We start from the raw sequence: 23,485 nt of genomic DNA, 5'->3' as shown, positions 1-23,485 counted from the left end.
AAGGGTGGCACCCACAGTCCCTTAACAATGAGCTAAACACACCTTACAGCTAGATCACATCACACATCCACACCACTCTTCTTGCTGCCGCCACTCACCATTTGATAGGTCAGTGAGATGCAAGAGGTACTCTTTTTACGCTCTGGCATACACAGGGTAACACAGCCAGGCTATACTTTCCTTCTTTGAGGTTGTGGGTACGTTTAGAGCAGCAAGGAACAAACGTATTCGATTTAATATAAGAAAAATAAAGTAAAAATGCATAGAAGGATACAAAAAGATGAAATAATAAAAAGACAAAAACAAAACAGTGTAAGACATATTGCATTTTTGCTCCGTTTTTTTTCTGCAGGCAAAACCTACTCTATTGGCAGTAAAGAAGCGGCTTACAAAAAGCAGTTTTTGGTGCTTTTTTAATGTCTCTCGTGCTTACTGATAAAGTTTAGTGCCACCCAAAAAAACATGATGCAACTTCCTTAGGTTTTTGCACCAAAAATGCAGCAAAACCTGACACCTGTGTTTTTGCACTTACTCATTGCTTTCTATGGGTGAAAAAACACTGCAAAAACGCTGAAAGAAGTGACACGCTGCAGTTTGCAAAAAACGCAGCAGTTTTTCAAATCAGTCAGGAAAAAAAAAACAATGTGTGTGCATGACATTTCTGAAATCTCATAGCTTTTGCTGGTACTGTAAAACGCAGCTTAAAATTTGTATAAAAAATGCAGCGTGTGAACATAGCCTTCAACAAAAAGGAATAAATAAAGAAGGATCTTACGATTAGATCGGGAGCGATTCTATGCAGAGGAGATCGCCCCAGAAATTAAGACACATCTACAATTCACGTTGTCTCTCCTAGATCTGACATTGAGTTTTTTGGGATGAGATATTTTAAAGGGTCTCATCCACACCCCTCAATCCTACCTGGTCAGGTGAGAGGAGGATGGATAATTTTATGTACGGAAAGATGTAGCAAGGACATGATTCTAATTTGTGTCATAGTTTCCCCCAGAACCTCCTATGGAATAATATGACCGATATTTTTCCGAGCATACTTTCACCATCCAAGACACCAAACATGACTATGATATATCTATTATTCGGTTTCATTTATACTTTTGTAGTAGCCCAATTCCAAAAATCCTGACACTTGAACTCACAAAAACATTTATTTCTCTCAATCACAGATATGTCCATGGATTATGTTGATATCAGATTATTATCGATACGGCAGGGAAATATTGCATTTCCATTTTTGCAATGTGAAGTCTCTGGATGAGTGGAGACGTCCGGTCTGCCTTAGAGGCAATTATCTTCTCCTTTGAGACACCTATTCGCTAACAAGGAAGTACACAGTGAAAGTTTGTTTTTCCAGAAAATGTCATCTATTCACTAATTCATTTATCTGCACACAGAGGAGGAGGATACTGTGATTTTGAATAACACAGGTCATTACTACTTTTTAAGGGGGTACTTGGGACATTATTACCTTATAAGGGGGCACATGCGGCATTATTATTTTATAAAGGGGCATGCAGGGCTTAAGTATTTAATAAAGGGGCTTGGGCCATTATGGCATGTCAGGCTTGACAGGTCACTCTCCGCAAGGAGAAATGTTACCCCTTGGATCCCAGTGAGATGCCTCTCACCCAGCCAGACCAGATCTCACACTTTGCACTGATGAGGGGCAGTACCCCCAAAACACAGTGTCTGCAAATTGAGATTCTGGTTCTGGCTTTAATCCTAAATCATGTGACAAGGCTCATTGGAGAGTTGATATTGACTTCTAAGATTGCTACTTCTCATAGGTGGCACTAGAGTTCTAGTCCTCGTCCTCTCTGAAGAGACAATTTGCATATTTCACAGAAGAGCATTGTGGCTTAAAAGTCTCCTCACCTTGGCATGTCAGGCTTGACATGTCACTCCCCACAAGGAGAAACGTTACCACTTGGATACTTTGGAAAGGGGCACTCGGGAAATTAGAACCTTAGGTACATATGGAGGCTTCTATGATTATTTCGGATAGAACTCACGTCATGACCTCTTTTCAAAGCTGAATGCGGCTCTCAAAGTATGAAAAGTTGGAGCCCTCTACCCTATACTAAAAGGAAATGGGATCGTTAGTGTGCTCACCGAGACTTTTCAACATCTGTACCTCGTTCATCTAGGAGGGCACAAGCTTTACGCTGGCCTTTCAAATTTACAGATATACAGGAGAAGGATAGTTCAGGATTTCAATAAAGTCTTCAAACTTTACTTGCACGAATTTTTACAAAAAAATGTGCAACCAGCTCGTTACAAAAAAAAAAGATCCTCGTTCCCCTACACTGCTCATAGCCAAGCTGTAGTCCATTTAATAAATGGCGGATATTGAGGATTGTAGACCTGAAGTGTGAGTTGTAGAAGTTACCAAAGTATTTGCGTCAAGTCATGTCCAATGCATTTAATATGCCGCTTTCTGTGCTACACAATACAATACGAGTCTGCGTGTCATGTGAAGCTGTTATGTGACTTTACCTGCATATTTTCCTCCTCGATTTATTTGCACAAAACAACCAATAAGCACTAAAAGTGTTAGAAGAGCCACAGCGCACATCAGTCCGATGAACCATCCTCGGGTAGACAGGCTCTGAGATGCATTAGCGTAAGCTGCAATGGAGTAGAACACAGATACAATGTTAGTATTTGTATAATCTGCAACATTATAGTGCAACATTTCTTTCATTATTAAAAGACTCAACTACTATGTATGTATCGGAAGTATATTTCTACATATGCTACACACACATTACACACATAGGGCCCAATTCACCATTTGCATTGTTATTATAAGTCAATTTACTTTTTTGGTCTTGTGGAATTCGTTGATGTTTTTTGTACCAAATTCTTCAAAATGATAAATGTGTTTTTTTTTTTTCATTTTGTGCAAAATCAAAAATGCTCTCTTAACCTTTTTTTGCAAATTTGTAGTGCAAAAAAAGTTGCCTTTTCTGCTAAAATATCGCAAAACTTACAAAACTGTTCAGATGTACATAAAATCACTCTGATTGAGACTGAGGCACATTTGCACAAAATTGTTGTGATTTTTTTTAAAGAAAGTGAAACTGAATCAGGTGGAAACATCGCACTAATCCCGTTCACAATGATGAACATAAAAAAAAACGATGAAAAACGCCAAAAATAGATTTAAAAAAGTGCAAATGCAATAATGTATTTCTGCATTTTATGTGTGATCTGGTTAGTTCTATTGATGATTATTTAAATTCATTGGCAAAACAATATGAAACTATCATATTTATGTTCTATATAGAATGGGTCTTGGTAGACTTCTGGCATCCTTGCCAGTATTAGAGGACTAGGTCTTATAGCTTTTAGTAAGCTAAGTGGAATAAATCATTATTAATGCTCAAGATAAAGTGCATGTGCAAATAAGAGTAAGTACGTCTGTGTAATATGATGGCGTTACATAAGTAAAATAAATAAATATTACACTTCAACATTGAAATTACAATACCTTTGATTTGCAAATGTGAAAAAATGGAAACAAAATATTCAAAACATCTCAATTTATTCATTATTTTAGTAAAATGAAAAACCCTAATTTTATGATAGAAATGTGCTAGATCTTTGAAGCAGAATTTAGCTATTGTAGAATTAATTAAACAGGAGAAACAGGAGGTTAGTTTCAATGAATTTTCCTATGTGTCTAATTAGTTCATTAAAGGGATTGTCCGGACTTAAATTACAAGTCTGCAGTCGCTCTATGTGACTGCAGACTTGTGAATCCTCACATCATGAGCATTGCATGCTGTGAGGATTCTCTGGTGTCGGCGAAGGGAACGACGGTTATTTGACTGCAAGTATGTGATATGCACACTCCTGGCTACAATCCGACTTGATTGGCACTACCTCGCCCAATGCAAGTTTATTGAACGAGGCCAGAAAAAGTCTGGGACTATGCATATCCCATACTTGCGGTCAAATGACCATCGTTCCCGGTGCTGGAGAATCCCATCTTTCCCGGCTCTGTGATGTGAGTATTCACAAGTCACATGTAGTGACTTCAGACATGTAGTTTAAGACCAGACAACCCGTTTTGCTATCGATCATATGTATTATTCCTCATTTTGACAGTTCACTTTACCCTCCTCTCAGAGTTAGAGATAGCAGAAAGGGTGGGGGTTGTACGTAGATCTGCACTGGACAGGGCAGAATGCATTTAAAGTTTTCTGGAGAGCAGAGAAAGCAGGCTATGAATAAGGAGGAAAGTGCATGAAGAGAAAATAAGTGCAGTACTAGAGCTGTCCTGATACATGAAAGCAAGTGAAGACATCAGTACCCTTGATAATACTGACCTCACATCCAGCCTATATTACTGGGAGAGAAATTCCCACAAGAGAAAAATCTGATACTTGGATCAATGTGTAAACTGTATATCAGGAGGTCTGAATGAAGGAATGAAGATTGCAGACTGAAATTTAGTGCAATTTTATTAACTAATGGTAACCACTATCCTATGTAAAAATATTTTTTTTTCCGATGTTGAAGATAGACTTTAAAGAAATTTGGCAGACAATCTAAGAGAAAGCAGGGAAAATAACATTGACACAGTCATATAGCAAGATGAGCAACATCAAAACAAACCTATAGCAGGAACTTTGGCAGCAAAAGCAGAAGTTTGAGTTGGAGAAGAAGAAAAAGTGGAAAATCCTGAAAGAAATGAGAAGTTTTTGAAGATATTTTCATGCGCACACAATTTCCTGTATTCCTCATCTTTATCACCAGAGAATTCTCGTGATAGATTATTATAATGATCTAGAAAATGAACTTGTATAAACTACAGGGCAATATTGTGATACCATTACTTACTGAATTGCTGCAGCTGCAATTAGGGAAACAGAGAGTAGCACAGGTCATCGTCCTTGCGGAAATGTATCATATATTGTTTTATTAGTAATTTATGTTTTCATATATTTTCTATGATTGGTAACACCATATTATTGTATAAACATTGTTTTATTACAGTAATCTCTCTGCATAATGAAAGACAGAATGGATTCTGTGTGCTGCAGGGGTTTACACAGAAAGCCCCACAATGAAGATCTGAATTGGGGCCCATAGCTTCCGCAGATTTACTCCGGCATCTGAGTGCTTAAACCGTGGGGATCAGATCTCGCTCCAATCACAAGAGTTTTTGGTAGGTGTCATCTGTATAAAACAGTCAGGTTACATGCACGCCGCTAGGTTCAGATAGGGACGAGACAGGTTACATGAATTGTTTGGAATCCTGGGGGAACCATTACTCAGGGCGACCATAGACCATGTGCTGCAGCTTCTCTCAGGCACACGGGTATTGACCATCAGGCACAGAAACATAGGTTGTTTCACTTGCTGACCAGACACACTTGACAAGAGTCCTCATAAACGGTAGAACAGTAGCATTTAATAAGAAGCCGAACAGCCAGTGCAAGTTAAGTCTTATGAGCAACAGGCTCCAGTGACAAACAGTACAGTTTCTTTAGCAGCACATCAGTTCACAGTAAGACAGCACAGTACTAATGCAAAGGCACATTAATGAACACAACATTCTTTAAAGCACAGTGAGATGGAGGAGGGGGGGTTTGATGAGGGACATGATCCCTGTGACACCATTTCTTACAGTCCTTATCTTTCTGCTTGACAATACTCTGCACTGTTAGTTCAGGAACTCTACCTGACCTGTGCTTAGCTCCACTCCTGACTTGAATCCTTTTCATTTGCAGAGGAGCTTCTGTGAGATACAGAACACACACACACCACCTTTCTCTTCGGCTCCAGCCAGACAGCAAACAACTTCCTCACAATCCCCCTGGGGCTCTGCTAAAACTCTCTCCTTCTCCTGTGACTGTGTTAACCCCTCTAGTTGCTGGATAGTTCTGGAGCACAACACTTCCTGTCTCATGTGCTTGTGTTACTTCTAAGGCTACGGGTCCACTATGCTTTTTTTAAGCATTTCCACAGCGTCATTTCTGCCACGGAAACGCTTAAAAAACGCTTAGGAATAGGTCTGCAATGGTCCCCAATGATAATCCGCATATGCTGTGCATATGCTGCGGAAATTTCCGCTGCGGATTATCATTGCGGAAAAATTCGCATCACGTCCATTAATTTTGCAGAATAGCGGCGTTTTAGCCGCCATTGACTTGCATTGGCCCGCTTATTATCCGCATGACTACACGTACACATGCGGATATTATGCGATCCAATGCGCGGGTCATACTCGAGTCTGGAGAACTGGAGACTCTCCTCCAGACCCGGGTACCATAGTACCTGTAGTTAAAAAAGAATTAAAATAAAAAATAAACATGTACTCACCTTCTTATGGCCCCCTGTCTGCTCCCGGCGGTGCTTCTGGCTCTTCTGCTGCTCACGGTGGTGTAAAAGGACCTTCCATGATGTCACTTAGTCATGTGACAGGTCACGCGACCGCTGACGTCAGCGGTAGCGTGAACTGTCACATGACTAAATGACGTTATGGAAGGTCCTTTTACACCACCGCGAGCCGCCGAAGACACCGGAGAAGGAGACCGGGGGCCATCGGAAGGTGAGTATAATGTTTTTTTTTATTTTTCAACATTTTTATTCTTTTTTTTACTATTGACGCTGCATTTGCAGCATCGTAACTTGGTCACACTATATAAATCCATGCCGGTTGCATGGATTTATATAGTGTGACCAAGTTATCAAGCACTTTTCCAAGTGATGCTAAAATCGCTTGGAAAGCGCTTGTCAACCTGCATGCAAAATCACATGTTCAAAACGCTTCACAAACGCTTCCACCTGGCAGAATAAACGCATGTACAATCCGCATGTACAATCCGCATGTACAATCCGCATGTACAATCCGCATGCGTTTTCTGCCAGGGAGATGCAGAAACGCCCAGGAAAAATCCGCATCATTTCTGCATCGTGGGCACATAGCCTAATAGTTGCTGAATGCTTTTAAAGCAACAGCACTACTTCGGCATGTCACAGTCGGCATTCGCTGTGTATCGAGCGGAGTCAGCATGTGAGCTCGCTCCATACAAATCCTTCTGACTAGTGTCGTACACATATGACTGATGTAGATGAACACCAAGCAGGGGAAGGGCCCCATAGCAGGTGCATGACCTGATGTGCTGGCATGTAGTTCCACCGTGAAGCATAATATCCATCTAGTGCCCAAAAATGACTAGAGTGTTCCTGAGAAGGTCTACCAAGAGATCCAGGGCAGCAGAAAGGATGGCACTCAATACGTTCTATAAGCCAATGTCGTGTGTAATTAACTCCTACCCAATGATACTGTATTAAAGAGCTACTATAGAGATTAAATATTACATTTCTTCTTGTTATATCACACAGAACTGTACTTATTTTGTTCTTCTGACTCCCTCTTTGAATGTCTACTTAAAGGCAACCTGACAGCTGATACATACTGCCGTGGATCAGGCAGTATGTATCAGACCACCGCTGCCTGATACATGGGCAGTATGTATCAGACCACCGCTGCCTGATCCACAGGCAGTATGTATCAGACCACCGCTGCCTAATCCACGGACAGTATGTATCAGACCACCGCTGCCTGATCCACAGGCAGTATGTATCAGACCACCGCTGCCTAATCCACGGGCAGTATGTATCAGACCACCGCTGCCTGATCCACGGGCAGTATGTATCAGACCACCGCTGCCTGATCCACAGGCAGTATGTATCAGACCACCGCTGCCTGATCCACGGGCAGTATGTATCAGACCACCGCTGCCTGATCCACGGGCAGTATGTATCAGACCACCGCTGCCTAATCCACGGGCAGTATGTATCAGACCACCGCTGCCTGATCCACGGGCAGTATGTATCAGACCACCGCTGCCTGATCCACAGGCAGTATGTATCAGACCACCGCTGCCTGATCCACGGGCAGTATGTATCAGACCACCGCTGCCTGATCCACGGGCAGTATGTATCAGACCACCGGTGCCTGATCCACGGGCAGTATGTATCAGACCACTGCTGCCTGATCCACGGGCAGTATGTATCAGACCACCGGTGCCTGATCCACGGGCAGTATGTATCAGACCACCGGTGCCTGATCCACGGGCAGTATGTATCAGACCACTGCTGCCTGATCCACGGGTATTATGTATCAGACCACCGCTGCCTGATCCACAGGCAGTATGTATCAGACCACTGCTGCCTGATCCACGGGCAGTATGTATCAGACCACCGCTGCCTGATCCACGGGCAGTATGTATCAGACCACCGGTGCCTGATCCACGGGCAGTATGTATCAGACCACTGCTGCCTGATCCACGGGCAGTATGTATCAGACCACCGCTGCCTGATCCACGGGCAGTATGTATCAGACCACCGCTACCTGATCCACGGGCAGTATGTATCAGACCACCGGTGCCTGATCCACGGGCAGTATGTATCAGACCACTGCTGCCTGATCCACGGGCAGTATGTATCAGACCACCGCTGCCTGATCCACGGGCAGTATGTATCAGACCACCGCTGCCTGATCCAGGAGCAGAATGTATCAGACCACCACTGCCTGATCCACGGGTATTATGTATCAGACCACCACTGCCTGATCAATGGGCACAATGCATCAGATCACCGTTTCCTGATCCACAGGCAATATGTATCAGACCACCGCTGCCAGGTTTCAACAATGTATCTTTAACTCTTCGGCGTTTGAGAAAAACATAGTTTAATAGTCACCGGGGACCGAGCTGTATGGGAGACTTTTCGGGCAGGCGCTCGCAGGGAGAGACCTGTCGCGCCAGGGCAGCGGAAATGGAGAAGCCACCGGGGACCAGCCTGCCCTACTAATACCCCATATGACTTGGTCCCCATTGGCTATTAAACTATGTTTTTCTCTGAAACACCGCATAGCTAAAGGGGTTTTCCTACGAACAAAAGGTAATTTTAATCAATAGATCTTGGAATAATAATAATTTCCACAATTGGATGTGATTAAATAAAATGTTCCTGTGCTGAGATAATCTTATAAAGGTGCCCCTGCTGTGTACTGTGTAATGGCTGTGTCTGATTGTGCAGGGACATGGTCTGATCATAACACAGCTCCTAGGCAGGATGGGGGGGGGGTATACAGACATTACAGCAGGGGATCACAGCTGATTCTTTCATTGGAGTAAAACACTGTTTAAAAACAGGCAGTGAAATGTGTTACCTCACAGAAAGAATTAGCTGTGACCCCCTACTGTAATGTCTGTAAACTCATTCCCTTCCTCCCCTGCCCAGGAGATGTCGTATGATCAGACCATGTTCCAGACCATGAAAGGCTGCAGCGCCTTTCAACAATAAATAAATGAAAAAAACAATGTGCGGTCCTCCCTATTTTTATAACCAGCTGTGAGCTGGTCTTATTATGCTGGGAAGGGGCCAATATCCATGATCCTACCCAGCCTACTAATATCAGCCCCCAGCTGTCTGCTTTGCCTTTGCTGGTTATTAAAAATGGGGTGACCCTAAAAAAAATGATGTGGTGTCCCCCCTATTTTTAACAACCAGCAAAAGGAAAGCAGACAGCTGGGGGCTGATAGTAACCCCTTCACGGCCTTGGGTTTTTCCGTTTTTGCGTTTTCGTTTTTTGCTCCCTATCTTCCCAGAGCCATAACTTTTTTATTTTTCCGTCAATATGGCCATGTGAGGGCTTTTTTTTTGTGAGACGAGTTGTAATTTTGAACGACACCATTGGTTTTACCATATTGTGTACTCGAAAATGGGAAAAAAAATCAAAGTGCAGTGAAATTGCAAAAAATAGTGCAATTCCACAATTGTTTTCTTTTTACCATGTTCACTAAATGCTAAGACTGACCTGTCATTATTATTCTCCAGGTCATTATGAGTGTGTAGATACCAAACATGTATAGGTTCTTTTTTATTTAAGTTGTGAAAAAGAAATCCAAAGTTTTCTAAAAAAAAAAAAATAGCGCCATTTTTCGAGATCGGTAGCGTCTCCATTTTTTGGGATCTGGGGCCGGGTGAGGGCTTATTTTTTGGGCGCCGCGCTGACATTTTTATTGATACCATTTTGGGGTAGATACGATCTTTTGATCGCCTGTTATTTCATTTTATTGCAATGTTGTGGAGACCAAAAAAAGGTAATTCTGGAGTTTTGATTTTTTTTTTGTTTCGCCGTTTATCGTTATAATTAATTCTTTTTATATATTGACAGATGGGGCGATTCTGAACTCGGCGATACCAAATATGTGAACATGAATACTAGCATGGATGCAGAGTCAGTATCTATTATTATCAGTGAGGAAGCTGATGATTTTTTTTAATGTGAACAATGCCACAAGATTTAACAAAATGATTGCGTTGCTTTGCAATGAGATTATAATCCCAGATTATAGTTCCAATTTGAAGAGTAATATGAAGGAGCTGGAGAAAAACATGACAACTCGTTTAAAGCCACACTCTTCAGCAATACTTAGAGAAGAACATGATTCTTAGGGGGCTTCGTATTAGAAAAAGACCCACAAAGACCCTGGATGATTCCTTTCTTATTGAATGGGACAATTTTCTCACTGAATGCTCTAGAAAGCTAATTGATTTAATTATCAAATATGAGCATGAAAAACTGCAGTCTGTGAAGAAAATTGTAAAGGAATTGGAGGTTTCTATACAGGATCATAACGAATCAGAAAACTATTGTATTCTGAAATCTAATATTAATCACAACCTGAATAAGCTGGAAGATGATTAAAGCTGGTGGATGAAAAATTAAAACCTGTATCTTACTGTTCACCAAGTTATACAAGGGACAGTAAGCATGTTTTGAAATTTCTCAAACATTTGGATTGGTCCCCTGAGAATACATGGTTAACTTGCGACATTGTCTCGCTGTATTCTTCGACACACAGTTTAGCACTTTTTGCTATTAGGGATCAATTGGAAAGATACTCGGGTTACTCGCCCGAGCCGCTTGAGTATATCGTCTGTGAGGCGGAATTTTTGTTGAAAAAAAATTATTTTATGTTTCTGAAATTTTTTTTTTTGCAAACACAAGGTTATGCAATGGGGGCTAAAATTAGCCCATCATTGGCAATTATTTTCATGAACTGGTTCGAGGATCAATATATTTATAATGATCTCAATCCCTTTTTAGAGGATATTTATGTATATTTTCGCTACATAGACGATATCCTGGAGGTCTGGAGGGGTGACCCTTGTAATATAGTCTCCTTTGTTGAATATCTCAACAATAACCCCTGTAATATGTAATTTTCCTTTTTCAGTGATCCATTAACTATCTCATTCCTGGATCTTAGTTTAACAGGTGATTTAGATTAAAAAAAAAGTGTTACCTGTAGTTTGTTCAGAAAACCTAACTCTGGTAACTCCCTGCTGTATGCCACTAGTAATCATCCAAGGCATATCATTGATAATATCCCAACTGGAGAATACATTACGGCAAAGCGCTGTTGTTCATCAGAGGAACTTTATGGTATGGAATGTAAGAAAATTGAGAAAAGGTTTTATAACAGGGGTTATAAAAATTCCACCTTGTCTTTAGCGAGGAAAAAAGCTGGTCAAAAAAGTAGAGAAGAATACCTCTTACAAACTAATAGATCTAGTGCAGAGTCCTCTCGTTCCCAAATTGTTTTTTCCACCACTTACAATAATCAATACGGTCAAATTATTTCTATCAGAAAAAAGTACTTAACGATTTTGAATACTGACCCTGTAGTGAAGAAAATATTGGAAAATGGGTTAAGATTTGTCTCAAAAAGAGGTCTGACTATCGGGAATGTAAGTGACCATATGAATAGGGTTAATTTGAGTACAGTGGATCAAACAAATTGGTTGGCAACTAAAGGCTCCTATCGGTGTAGTCATAAAACATGTGGAGCCTGAAGGTATATGAGGAATACTAAACAGTTTGTTTCTTATCAAACAGGAGAAACTTTCAGTATAAAATTGATGATGAATTGTGGGAGCACATATCTGGTGTATCTTATTTCATGTGAGAAATGCTGAGTCCAATATGTTGGGTGCACCACCAGAACACCGCACAAGCGATTGTCAGAACATGTTTATGATGCAAAAAAATTGCACAACGCGCCGTTTGTCTGGTGCTTCTAAGCATTTCTTGCACGCTCACTCCGGTAATGTGTCTGATTTAAAAATTATTGCAGCTGAAAAATTAAATATGAAACACCGAGGAGGGGACATAGTGCATGAAATGCATAAAAAAGAAGCACGCTGGATTCTGCGTTTAAACACAAGAGCTCCCTTAAGTTTGAACCAGAAAACAGATTTAAGTTATTTTTATTAATTTTATCTGCTAAACTATTTTTTGATATATAAATCATCTTTAAAATGTTGCTCTGTAGCTCTGTTTTCCATGTTTTGTTTTTTTTGTTTGTTTTTTTCTCCTTTTGCTTTGATCAAAACTTTGTCTGAAAAGATGTACGGTAGTTTTTTATATGTGTGGTGCACCTTATTGACCGGCATGTGTTCTAACATTAATCACTCATCAGCTGTTTCACAAATGTCATTTCCTCTCTTGAGCAGGATATCAAGTCAGGAATCTTGTTTTTTTAATCGGGCTCAGCACTGGAGCCTGCATGAAGTGCAGGTATAACAACTTGGACGTACTCATACGTCCAATGTGGTGAAGGGGTTAATAGGTTGGGAAGGGCCATGCCTCGACTCTTCCCGATTGCAAAGACAAAGCAGACAGCTGGGAGCTGATATTAATAGTCTAAGAAGTTCCATGGATTTTGGCCTGTTCTCAGCATAATAAAACCAGCTCACACTCACAGCTGTCTGCTTTCCCTTGGCTGGTATTAAAAATAGGGGGGCCCCACGGCGTTTTTTTCATTTATTTATTTATTAACAAGTACTGTAAAATACACACGTAAGGCACTGCTCCACTCCTCCACTTAGACCTCCACCTCCTGGTTCAAAAATATTTTTTTATTTCTTTTTATTCTATGTTATTTTATCCACATTTGTTTGCAGGGAAATTGTCCTGCTCTTACCCCCATTTTGCTTCCTTTTGCAGCCCATTAGCCCTTACTATGACTATTTTACAGCCATTTTGCAGCACCACAGTTCGAGTTCCCATTGATTTAAATGGGTTTCGGGTCCAGGGTCAAGTTCGGGCACCAGAACCGAACTTTGGACTCAAGTTTGGCCGAACCTACCAAATCCGAATTTTCACAGGTTAACTCATCCCTAATCAGCATAATAGAGCAGTTTTCTCAGCAGCGCTGGACACATATTGTGGACGTTCTGAGACAGAGTCAAAAGGACACCATGAAGTATATAATTGCAATATCTGATAGCAGGAGCATTTTTACAAAATAAATATATGTTTTGCATGATTTAACAGGGAAATATAACATTAAGTTGTGAGACAACCCATTTAAAGGGAACCTTACACTTGATTTAGTGCTTTGCAAAACTTTTTTAAACATTAACTCTAGTAAAATTATAGGGAAAATAGTTTCCCTAGGCTGGATAAAAAGAAGTTCTAAAACAATGGCAAGCTGCTCACCAAGAGTCATCTGGGCGGTGCTGGAGTGGTGAAGAGTCATAATGTCGGTGCTGTTGGCATGCCAATTCTAACTTGATTGACTTCTTGTTGGAAGAACTAGCACTGACTTTAAATAATCAGATCAGATGTCAATCAAAGCTGAATAGTCATTCCAAGAGCCTGGATACAGTAACTCTTCAGCGCACCAGCACAGCCCAGATGCCTCTGATTTGGTGAGTGGCATGCGGTGCTTTATATCTTCCTTTTATCCAACCTAGTGATATTGGCAATTTTAACGGGCAAGTTTACAAAGGAGTTACAAAACACCATGATGATGGTTTCTTCTGCAAAAACCTAGTGACAGTTCCCTTTAAGAAGCATGTGCTGTTGTATCTTGCATAAAGAGGTCACCCTATTTACTTCTCAAATACAGTACAGGATTGTTGTTCTCGGCAAACAGTTCTCTCGGTGTAAACAGGGGATGTGCTGCTGATAACATGATACTGTAGATGGGGACAGAACGATCATAATAGCTGACAGTGACGCTGAGTCACAGACGAGCCATGAAACAGGGTACTCAGGAAATCCAAGGTCAGATACCAGAATGGCTCATGGTACAGAGGGGCAAGACAAAGGCACGGTCAGATAACAGTCCAGGGTCAAATGCCAGAAGGCTACGTCAAGACAAGAGAGTAAGACAAGTGGATAGTCAGAGGCCAAGTCATGGGTCAGGTACCTGAAGTCACAGAGCGTCAAGAGCAGAAGGGATAATCCACATGAATGGTCACGACAAATCCTAGTACCAGCAACAAGGTCAAACATTATCAGACACAGAGCTAAGCACACACCAAACTAAGCTACAGCTGACACTGGACTGCTCACAGCTAACCAGCTAAATAGCTAGCAAATCACCAAGGACGAGAGCCACCTGGGGAAACACCCGCAGGCTAGACCAGATTGAGCAGTGGGGCTGTCAATTAAAATGCTGACAGCCCGGCACACCCCAGGATCAGACTGGATGACTGGACTGTCAACACTGACAGTCCAGCGCACTCCAGATCCCATAGGGCGGCTGAGCTGTCACTCACAGCGTCCTTAGGCCACAGTAAAAATGAAACTGTGACATGGAGGTTCTGTCTCCATCATTAGTCAGTAAACAAGCGCTGAACGACTTGTGTATAACTGACTGTCGCTCATTTATTTAACTCTCTGAAATCAGCTAGGGTAAATGCATCCTAAATATTTCTATGTGATGGTGCAAAATGTTAGCATTTTGACCCCACTTTTACTTTTGGCCTAAAACCAGCTCCGTCCGGTTTGATGTGTCTCCTAAAATGGACAATAATTTAAGACAAAATCGTTCAAGGTGGGAAATAGCTCCAAACACATTCCTGGGAATCTGGATGTGAACCAGCATTTGTGAATCATTCTGTGTATCCCTGTTATTAATAGGTATGCTATGTCTGCCATAAACAGTCTGCTTAAGTTTATAGGCAATACAGACAATTATCTGTTGTCATCAACACTGGTGGTCCGCCTTAAATCCTTGTAAAAAATGTATTTCTCTAGTAATGACGGAAAGCACTAATTGTCTGGATTTTGGCTGTTATGCAATATATGATCATGTAGAACCCATCATCACAGTGTTTCCTGATTTCTTACTTGCTTGTGTTAGGGTCAGTCCTTCTTCGCTTACAGGGTTACTACATCCAATCCGGGTACAGGCTCGAAGGTAAAACTTGTACTTCACACCATGGTCAACACGAGGAATCCTTTGTCTGACTGCCTTTGGATTTGTTATGCTGATGTTATATAAACTCCCAATGACATCACTTTCATTAACTAGAAGATATAGCAATGAACATAATTAGGTGCACAGAATATAAAAATGAAATTTATAAATATATATATTTAAAAAGAGAAACATAATTTGAAGCTCATCAAGCTGTAATGCCAGTGTCAGCATCCCTGCACGAATGCCCTTCCTCCTCCCGGCAGGGACACTGACATGCTCACTGCCACGGTCGCTCTGCTCTTAGGACGTGTCTGCGCTCCTCACTTCTTAAATGCTCCATAAATATCCCCAGCCAATAGCTGGGAGGCATCAGATACTTAAGGCACCCTCCCCTGTAGGGAGGTGCCTCAGCAACATTAGTATTTAGTCTGCAAGCTTCCAAGTCTGTTGTCAGGTTCCTGTTCCCGTACCTTTCCTGTTACCCAGAACCTGAACCAGTTCTGTCTTCCTGAACCTGCCTAGTCTGAACCAGTACCTGCACCTGCTACCATCCTGTGTGAACCTGTACCTATACCCTGAGTCCGTCCTGTCTGATTCCGCCATTCGGTTCAGCCTGGACCCTGGGCCAGTACTACGGTCCTGAATCTGCTCTGTCTGAACCAGTTCTGGCCGTGATCCCGTTCCTGCCCTACCAGCTACTCAGAGGCCATACCTTCGTCCCTGTCCTTTTGGGGTTAGCTGCTGTGGTTCTGGGAGTGGCACCTGGCGACCACTTGCAGCTCAAGTCTAATCCCACCATCACGGTCTCATCCGATTTATGGAATAAACTAGTGCATGCTGTGACATTTTTCACACGCAGATTTGGTTAGTGAAAAAAATTGCTCACATGCGCTGCCCCGTTGAATAACATTGGTCCAAAAGCTGTCCATTTTTTACGTACAGCACTCAGATAAAAAATACGGGCATGTGAATGAGCCCTAAGTACAATAAGAGTTGCCCAGATTTACATGGATAGATCAGACACACTTAAAGAAAAGATTCTTATCAAGCAGCTCATGATTTCCTAGTCTGGCAGAGTTTTGATTTTACATACTGTATTTCTTCACTGTGCACTGGCAGACAATGAATCCACTAAATACCTTGGTCATTTACTACATGCAGGTAAAATGTAGAACTTACAGGACATGATGCCATTTATACAGAATAACTAAACTGCAAAATTATTTAGAATAATGGTTCAAAACATTTTTTAAAAATGAAAGTTTACATTTTGCTGCGCCAGCAATTATCTTCTATGTCGAGTTTAAGGCGATTGTCCGGTGATAACACCTTCCCACTTGGTAGGTGATAACTTACTGATTGGGGAAGGTCTGACTGCAAGACAGGAAATAGTTATCCCTGACAAGGCACTGTTAACCCTCCTCACAAAATGTAATTTGGACGCCTGACCTCCGTTCCATTAATTCTGTATGAGGCTACTGAAAAAAGCTGAGCACAGCGCTTGGTAGTAGTTCCATAGAGAATGAATGGAGCGGCAGCCAAGCGTGTGCTCTATTCAAACAGTAATTAAAGTGCTCGGTTCTGCCAATGGATGCAGGTATGGAGAGGTGATAACTTGTTTTACTCGGACAACCCCTTTAAGGTATTGTCCACATTGATTAGTCTTAAAACTTTATTTTGCAGGTGGACCTGAAAAGTGAACCTGCATTTAATACAACATCAATAAATTTCTTCCACTCATGCTATAACACCAGGCCAGTGCCTTTGTTACAGGTGACGCATGTCAGTGACACGGCAGTCATGTGTAATTTCTGGGTCTTTTGGTGCTGCTCAGTCAGAAAGATATGGGGTTAATTCCTGGCTCCATTCTCTGAGACTTTGGTTGGGCTGTCTCTTATTTAAGCTCCTGAATCTCTGACTCTCACTGCCAGTTAATAGTGTATCTTCCCTGGTTCAGGAATGTGCTTTATACTCCTGCTTAGTTTGTTGATATTCCTGTTCTCAGACTGCGGCTCGTTTCCTGACTATTCCTTTGCATTCTGATTTTACACCTTGACTGCCTTCCTGGTTCTGACCCGGCTCTTCCTGACTACTCCTGCCAATCGGCACCCTCAGCCAACAGATGACTCCATGGCCCCAACCCAATGCTCCTGTGTTAGACTAGATTCCTGCACCTGGATTAAAGGGTGAAGAGTAGACCAGAGCAACCCCTGGGATCTAGTACATGGAGAGTCTTGGGCTAAACCATTCTTAGAGCTGCCGGTCACCACTGACAGAGTCTTGTAACATACAACGTTGAATGGAGTTTTTACAGTTTTTACATGCACTGTGTATTCAGTATTTCGCCAAATGTTTCTAAATTGAGAATGGGTAAAAGCTGAATCTATACTGGTCCCCCATTTATGCTTTGATCATTGATGGTTTCAGATGCTGGATCTGCATCGATCAGTTGATCGACAGCGGATTCTTATTTAGAGAAAAGGTGGACCAATCTATTCAGTTTATTTCAGGGAATGCATATGCTTTTATAACTGATGGTCAGTACTGCTTATATAGTTCAGTGTAAATGCACTTACTTATCTGATGTTGCAGTATGTAACCGGTAAGGACGCCATTTATTCTCCTTGGTGCGCCCCAGGACAGTGTGAAGGACTCTTGGTCTGAACTTACAATTCGTAGAAACTGTGGTTGTTCAGGCACTGAGAAATCAATAAAACTATAGCTTTAAAACATGTACATTACACTTCATTGTTCACTGATCATCTATCCCAGATATCTGTCACATACACCAAACCATGTTGCTAATAAGCATTTTCATGCAATAATTGATATTAGTTTCCATCAGATATTCTCACCTCCTTCCGGAGTTTGGAATGTGACCGGATCGCTCTCCGGGCCATCACCTCGCGTGTTGTAGGCTGCAACGGAAACTTGATACTCGCAGAATGGATGAACTATTGGGATTATTCCCGAGTTCCTCTGACCAGTAAATGATAGAGTATGTCGCTCACCATGATGCATCTTTCCATCATGTAGGCTTTTTACTTTCCAGTAAATTATCTAGATAGAACAAGAGAAATATTTCGGAATTTTCTTAGCAATTGGACCAAAAAGGAAACAAAGCAGAACTTGCCACTTCCACTTATTAAGGATAATTTGACTCAAATCTGTACAATAAGATTTTAGTAAATTTACTTTATCACTGGTAATTTAGTGAATTATTAATAAAGTCCTACAATCCACGAAAGTGCATGGCACTTTTATATAGATATAATAAACAACACACCAGGGACATGTGCATATTCCTAGGAAAAGAAGAGAACCATGTAAGAACCATATAAGTTTATTAGGAAAAACTTTAAAAATTATAAATAACAAAAGGTGCCTCACTGAAAGGGACACACAATGTGCCTGGATATACAAAGATGAATGAGTGGCACAAACAACATGGCCAGGAGCAATAAACAGATAAAAAGGCACTTGTAACCTTGAGATTGTTGATATTTTTCAACAATTTTGGTTCTCAAGTCCTCAGACAGTTCTCTTCTCTTCCTGTTCTCCATGCTTAGTGTGCACACACAGACACACAATGCAAACATTGAATCAACTACTCCCCTTTTTATCTGATTTTAGGTATGATTTTCATATTGTCCACACCTGTTACTTGCCTCAGGTGAGTCTGAACGAGCATCACATGCTTGAAACAAAGTTGTTTACCTACAATTTTGTAAAGGTGCCAACAATTTTGTCCGGCCCATTTTTGGGGTTTTGTAAGAAATAATTTCCAATTTGCCTTTTTTGTGTGTTGTTCCAATACACACAAAGGAAATCAACATGTGTATAACAAATTACTTCATTACTTTCGGCCATGACTGTATATATATATATATATATATATATATATATATATATATATATATATATATATACATACATATATATAGCTACCTAATTCGAGAGCAGCATAACGTACAGAGACCCTGATTCCAGCGATGTTTCACTTATTGGGCTGCTTGTTGCCGTATTGATAAAATCACTGTTTTATCAGCAGGAGATTATCAGTAGAGGACTAGTTGTCTTGTGCCATGTAGTTCAACCACCCCCCACTACTGATTGGCAGCTTCCTGCCTATGCACAAAGAAAGCCGCCAATCAGTGGTGTGGGCGGGGTTATACACAGCTCAGCATTCAGAGACCTGCTAGATCTACAGCAAATAAAACAGGGATTTTATCAAATCTGTAGCAAGCAGCTCAGTAAGTCATACAGCGCTGGTATCAGAGACTCTGCCCCCCACATCATGTTGCTCTCAGATGGGGTAGCAAAAACCTGGTGGCAGATTCTCTTTAAACTAAAATCCCACTTTATGTTGATCCTACACTATGAATTCTATACCTTGTAACCTGATAGATGTCCTCGTATCCTGTCCTGTGACATTTCTTCCCATGTCACATTGGCTATCATGTTGTTTACAAGGTTCACCGACAGATTAGATGGAGCCGCATCAGGAGCTGAAAAGACAGATTATATTAATGTATTGTTTGTGCATTTTTATATTCTGCAACAATATATTTAATCAACTAATGAAACAGTTTAGATTGTTAAAAAGTTTCGCTGAGATGATAAAAACCCTACCTATGTACCTCAACCCATTGTATTAACCCCTTATTGACCGGGCCAATTTTTTTTAAAATCTGACCAGTGTCACTTTATGGGAAAGTGCACCCAGTTTACTGCGCATTGTCAGAGGGGCAGAGATTCGCACCGAGACGGCGGTGTTGTTGTTCTTGCAAATCATGTTACTCTCGGATGTGATAATAGGATTAGTGGGATGATTAGTTTGGGGAAAACAACGCCCCCACGACTAGTCACCCACTAATTAGCATATTACCAACCCAGTTCTAAAATTGATTTTTGGCATGAGCAGAAATCAATAAAACAATACAAAAGAGCTTGTTAGGAAGGGTATAAACGGAGCAATAAATATATGGAGGCAGTTTGAAGGGCCTGGGGAACCTGTTAGCTTTCTTTTAAATGCAAAAGTGCCCCAGATAAAAAAACAAAAAACATACTGACTTCCAAGACTGGCGCCGTTACAGGTGATTGACAGGTCTCGCCCTATGTACACACATGGAAGAGACCCATCAGTCTGCTGGAGCGGTGCGAATATGAAGATGGCCAGGGATGGCGCCAGAGTAGTAATCTCTATTCCTATGGTCCCTAACTGGCTCTTCAAGCTATGTTTTCTGAAATGCTCCGGCAAAGGCTGAACTGGATGGACCAAGGTCTTTATTCAACCTACGTTACTATGTTACTATGTAATAATGGGCAGCATAAATTGACTTGCAGGTTCCCTTTAGTAGACAACCCTTTTGAAACCAAAGACAAGGGGAACAAAACTTATAAAAATGGCCAAACTATTCTTCTGTGTGTGTTAAGGTGTGTAAACAGTGAAAGTGTCTGAACAGTGACATGTAATTCAACATTCTCAACTATTAAAGGGGCCCTGTCACTTGTCATAAATATATAATTTCTTTATCTGGTGTAAATGCCGCTGTTCTCCTGAATTCGGCGTAGTTTTTATTTTCTGCCTGTGCTTCTCCATTTCTGAGATATGGCCCTCTCTAACATGTATTTAAATCTAGTCTTGTTAGCTATGTGGGTGTGGTCTCATGAAGACCCCTATAGAAAAAAATGAGGGTTACACCCACTTTGTGTATAAATCTAGTCTTTTTATCAGAGAAGAAGGGGCTGTATCTCAGGAACGGAGAGGCGCAGGATCAAAAGATAAATGACGCCGGATTCAGGAGAACGGTGGCTTTCACAGCAGGTACAAAAAATTGTATATTTAAGACGAGTGACAGATCCTCTTTCAATGGCAATAAATTAAAGTTTTTAATAGTTATTATTTTAACATTATAGTAAGAGATGCTTACTGTCTTCTCCCGAGTGCACAGTGTGTATTTCTGGATCTGGACCAGCACCGATGTCATTAATAGCCTGGACACGGATGTCATATGGCACAAAAGCCGGAGTGTTCCTCAATGTAAATTGTGGACGTTTCACTCTCTTATGATGCCAGTCTGTCTCCGCGCCCTGTAAACGCCAACTGACTCTGTACTCAAATCCTGGACCATTTTGTTCATCTAAATTCAGGGGCTGAAACAGATCATAAAACAAAGCAACATGAAGCCTTGAATAGACGCTGGCCATATATCAGAGAATCACTCTCCAGCATTTCACTATTCCGCAGTACTTGTTGGAAATAGCTCTGTTATTTTCTCGCCCCTCCCGAAATCTGCCAGACGTCTTTCTTTAATATTCTCTGCCCAGTGGTGTATGACACAGCGCCAGGAGTGATTGTGATGAACAGCCGAAATCCTTGCATGCATCATGCCAGTGTGTGCAGGATACAGTGCAGTGATTGAGACGACAGCCAAAGCTTTTTTAACGTCTACATTCATTTATTTAATCCATTTTGTGCCAATTAATACCATAACATATTTTATTTTCTCGGAGCATTAGAGTTATGATACAGTAATTAAAGGGGTTGTCCAGGCTTATCACGAAAGTGTGCAGTCACTCTGTGTACAGACTTGTGAATCCTTACAGTGTGTACAGTACTCACTATTAGGATTCTTTGGTGCCGGTGCAGATAACAGGCGGGCGCATGACTGCAAGTATGTGAATTGCATACATGCGGTCACATGCCAACTAGACGTATGCAGCCTCGCTAAATACATTACTATTGAGCAAGGCCGCATACATCTAGTATTGTATTGAGCGAGGCCCGGACAAGTCTAGTCGGAATGTGGCCGGAAGTATGCAAATCACATACTTGCGGTCACATGACTGTCTGCTCCCATGCTGGCACTGGCGAATCCTGACAGTTTCGCTGTGAGGATTCTGTGGTGCTGATGGGTAAACCAAACAGTCATGTGGCTGCAAGTATGAGATTTGCATACTTCTGACCACATTCTAACTAGACATGCGCGGCCTCACTCAATACAAGTAAATTGAGCAAGGCCATGCACGTCTAGTCGGAATGTGATCGGGAGTATGTGACGCGCCCCCTGGGCCATATTCTTTAGGGGGGAATATCCGGAGCCGGATCAGATGGGAGTTGTAGTCTTCCGAGTGGCTGTGACCCGGTCCGTGCCCAGGGTGTCAAACTGAGTTGTATGTGGCAGTCCTACAGATGTTGCTAAGTTCTTAATGTCGACTACGCCACCCGTTGTGTTGCGGTCACTGTGGCCGCCGCTGCAGCAGGGTCCGCTGAGGCTGATGGTGTAGGTGCAGCTTTGATGATATAACCCCCAACGGGTGGGGTATAGCCTCAGGGGGATCAGGTGCAGAGGATGGGGGTTGTGGTGATGCAGTGTAGACGGCAATCAGAGACAGAGTCGGGTTATGCAGTTTAGGATGTTTACTCACTGCTGATGTTCTGGTCACTCCAGCTTCGAGTGACCTCCCGAGCCGTGCTGCGTCCACCAGGTTCTGGATCCAGCCAACCCCCAAATAAGTCCGGAGCGTGACCCTGAGCTCTCCTTCTGTCCGTTCTCTGGCCGTCCCCACTATTGATCCACCCAGGTCCAGCTCCCTCGGGCCTTCTGTTGGGAGACCCTTGGCCTTGGGTTCCCTGACCCTCCTCGTGGTATGCCTTCGTGGTGGATGTGGTGGGTGACCGTGGCAAACGCTGCCCACGGTCTCCGGTCTCTGGCTGGGGAGTGTTTTTGCCCCCACCAGCTTGGGTTCCGGTACCCTGTGCCGACTCTTCACCCGGGGATTTAAGTTGGGTTCTTGGAGTCCTTTTCTGCTGTTTCCCCCTCTGGGTCTCTCTCTCTCTTCTCCTCTCTCACTCTGGGTCTTTCTTCTCCTCTGCTCGCTGACTTCCTCTCTGCAACTGACCCTGTTCTTTGATGGTGCCCACCTTATATACACCCTCTATGTGTGAGCTCAGGTGACCAGCACCCAATGAGCTCCTATCTTTACCCAGGCTGCTCCCCGAATCTGCCCCTACACTACTTGGGATGTACCACCCCCCTCCCACTCCAGCCAGGAACAGACTCGGTCGTACCTGCACATTTCTAAGTGGGAGTACCGTCGGTCTGCTCCTCGGAAATGGGATGTATGTAGTGCATGCAGCCTACCGAGCTCAGTTTCACACTCCTTCCTTACCCGGGAGTGGAATATCACACCTCTGGGTTGAGGTGCAATACCCC

The 23,485-nt window shown here is 42.1% G+C and overlaps 1 protein-coding gene across 5 annotated transcripts in view; it reads right to left on the bottom strand.

Annotated features, from left to right (window-relative positions):
• CHL1 (cell adhesion molecule L1 like) overlaps positions 1-23,485 on the bottom strand; it is a 194,385-nt gene that overhangs the window by 8,418 nt on the left and 162,482 nt on the right. For 4 of the 5 annotated variants that reach the window (XM_073644396.1, XM_073644399.1, XM_073644397.1 and 1 more), the window contains 7 exons: positions 21,200-21,422; positions 19,659-19,774; positions 18,122-18,326; positions 17,843-17,965; positions 15,194-15,373; positions 4,642-4,707; positions 2,515-2,646 (listed from right to left, as the gene is read on the bottom strand). In XM_073644396.1, coding sequence (XP_073500497.1) covers positions 2,515-2,646; positions 4,642-4,707; positions 15,194-15,373; positions 17,843-17,965; positions 18,122-18,326; positions 19,659-19,774; positions 21,200-21,422 — 1,045 coding nt within the window. The remainder of the gene's footprint in view (positions 1-2,514; positions 2,647-4,641; positions 4,708-15,193; positions 15,374-17,842; positions 17,966-18,121; positions 18,327-19,658; positions 19,775-21,199; positions 21,423-23,485) is intronic. The other variant, XM_073644400.1, reaches the window with a different exon arrangement.

This window comes from Phyllobates terribilis, unplaced genomic scaffold (assembly GCF_046119375.1).
Source record: "Phyllobates terribilis strain yellow unplaced genomic scaffold, ASM4611937v1 Scaffold_8__6_contigs__length_399053987, whole genome shotgun sequence".
Lineage (NCBI taxonomy): Eukaryota > Metazoa > Chordata > Amphibia > Anura > Dendrobatidae > Phyllobates > Phyllobates terribilis.
Note: the sequence above shows the minus strand (reverse complement) of the source record. Positions and strands in the feature narration are given on the sequence as shown.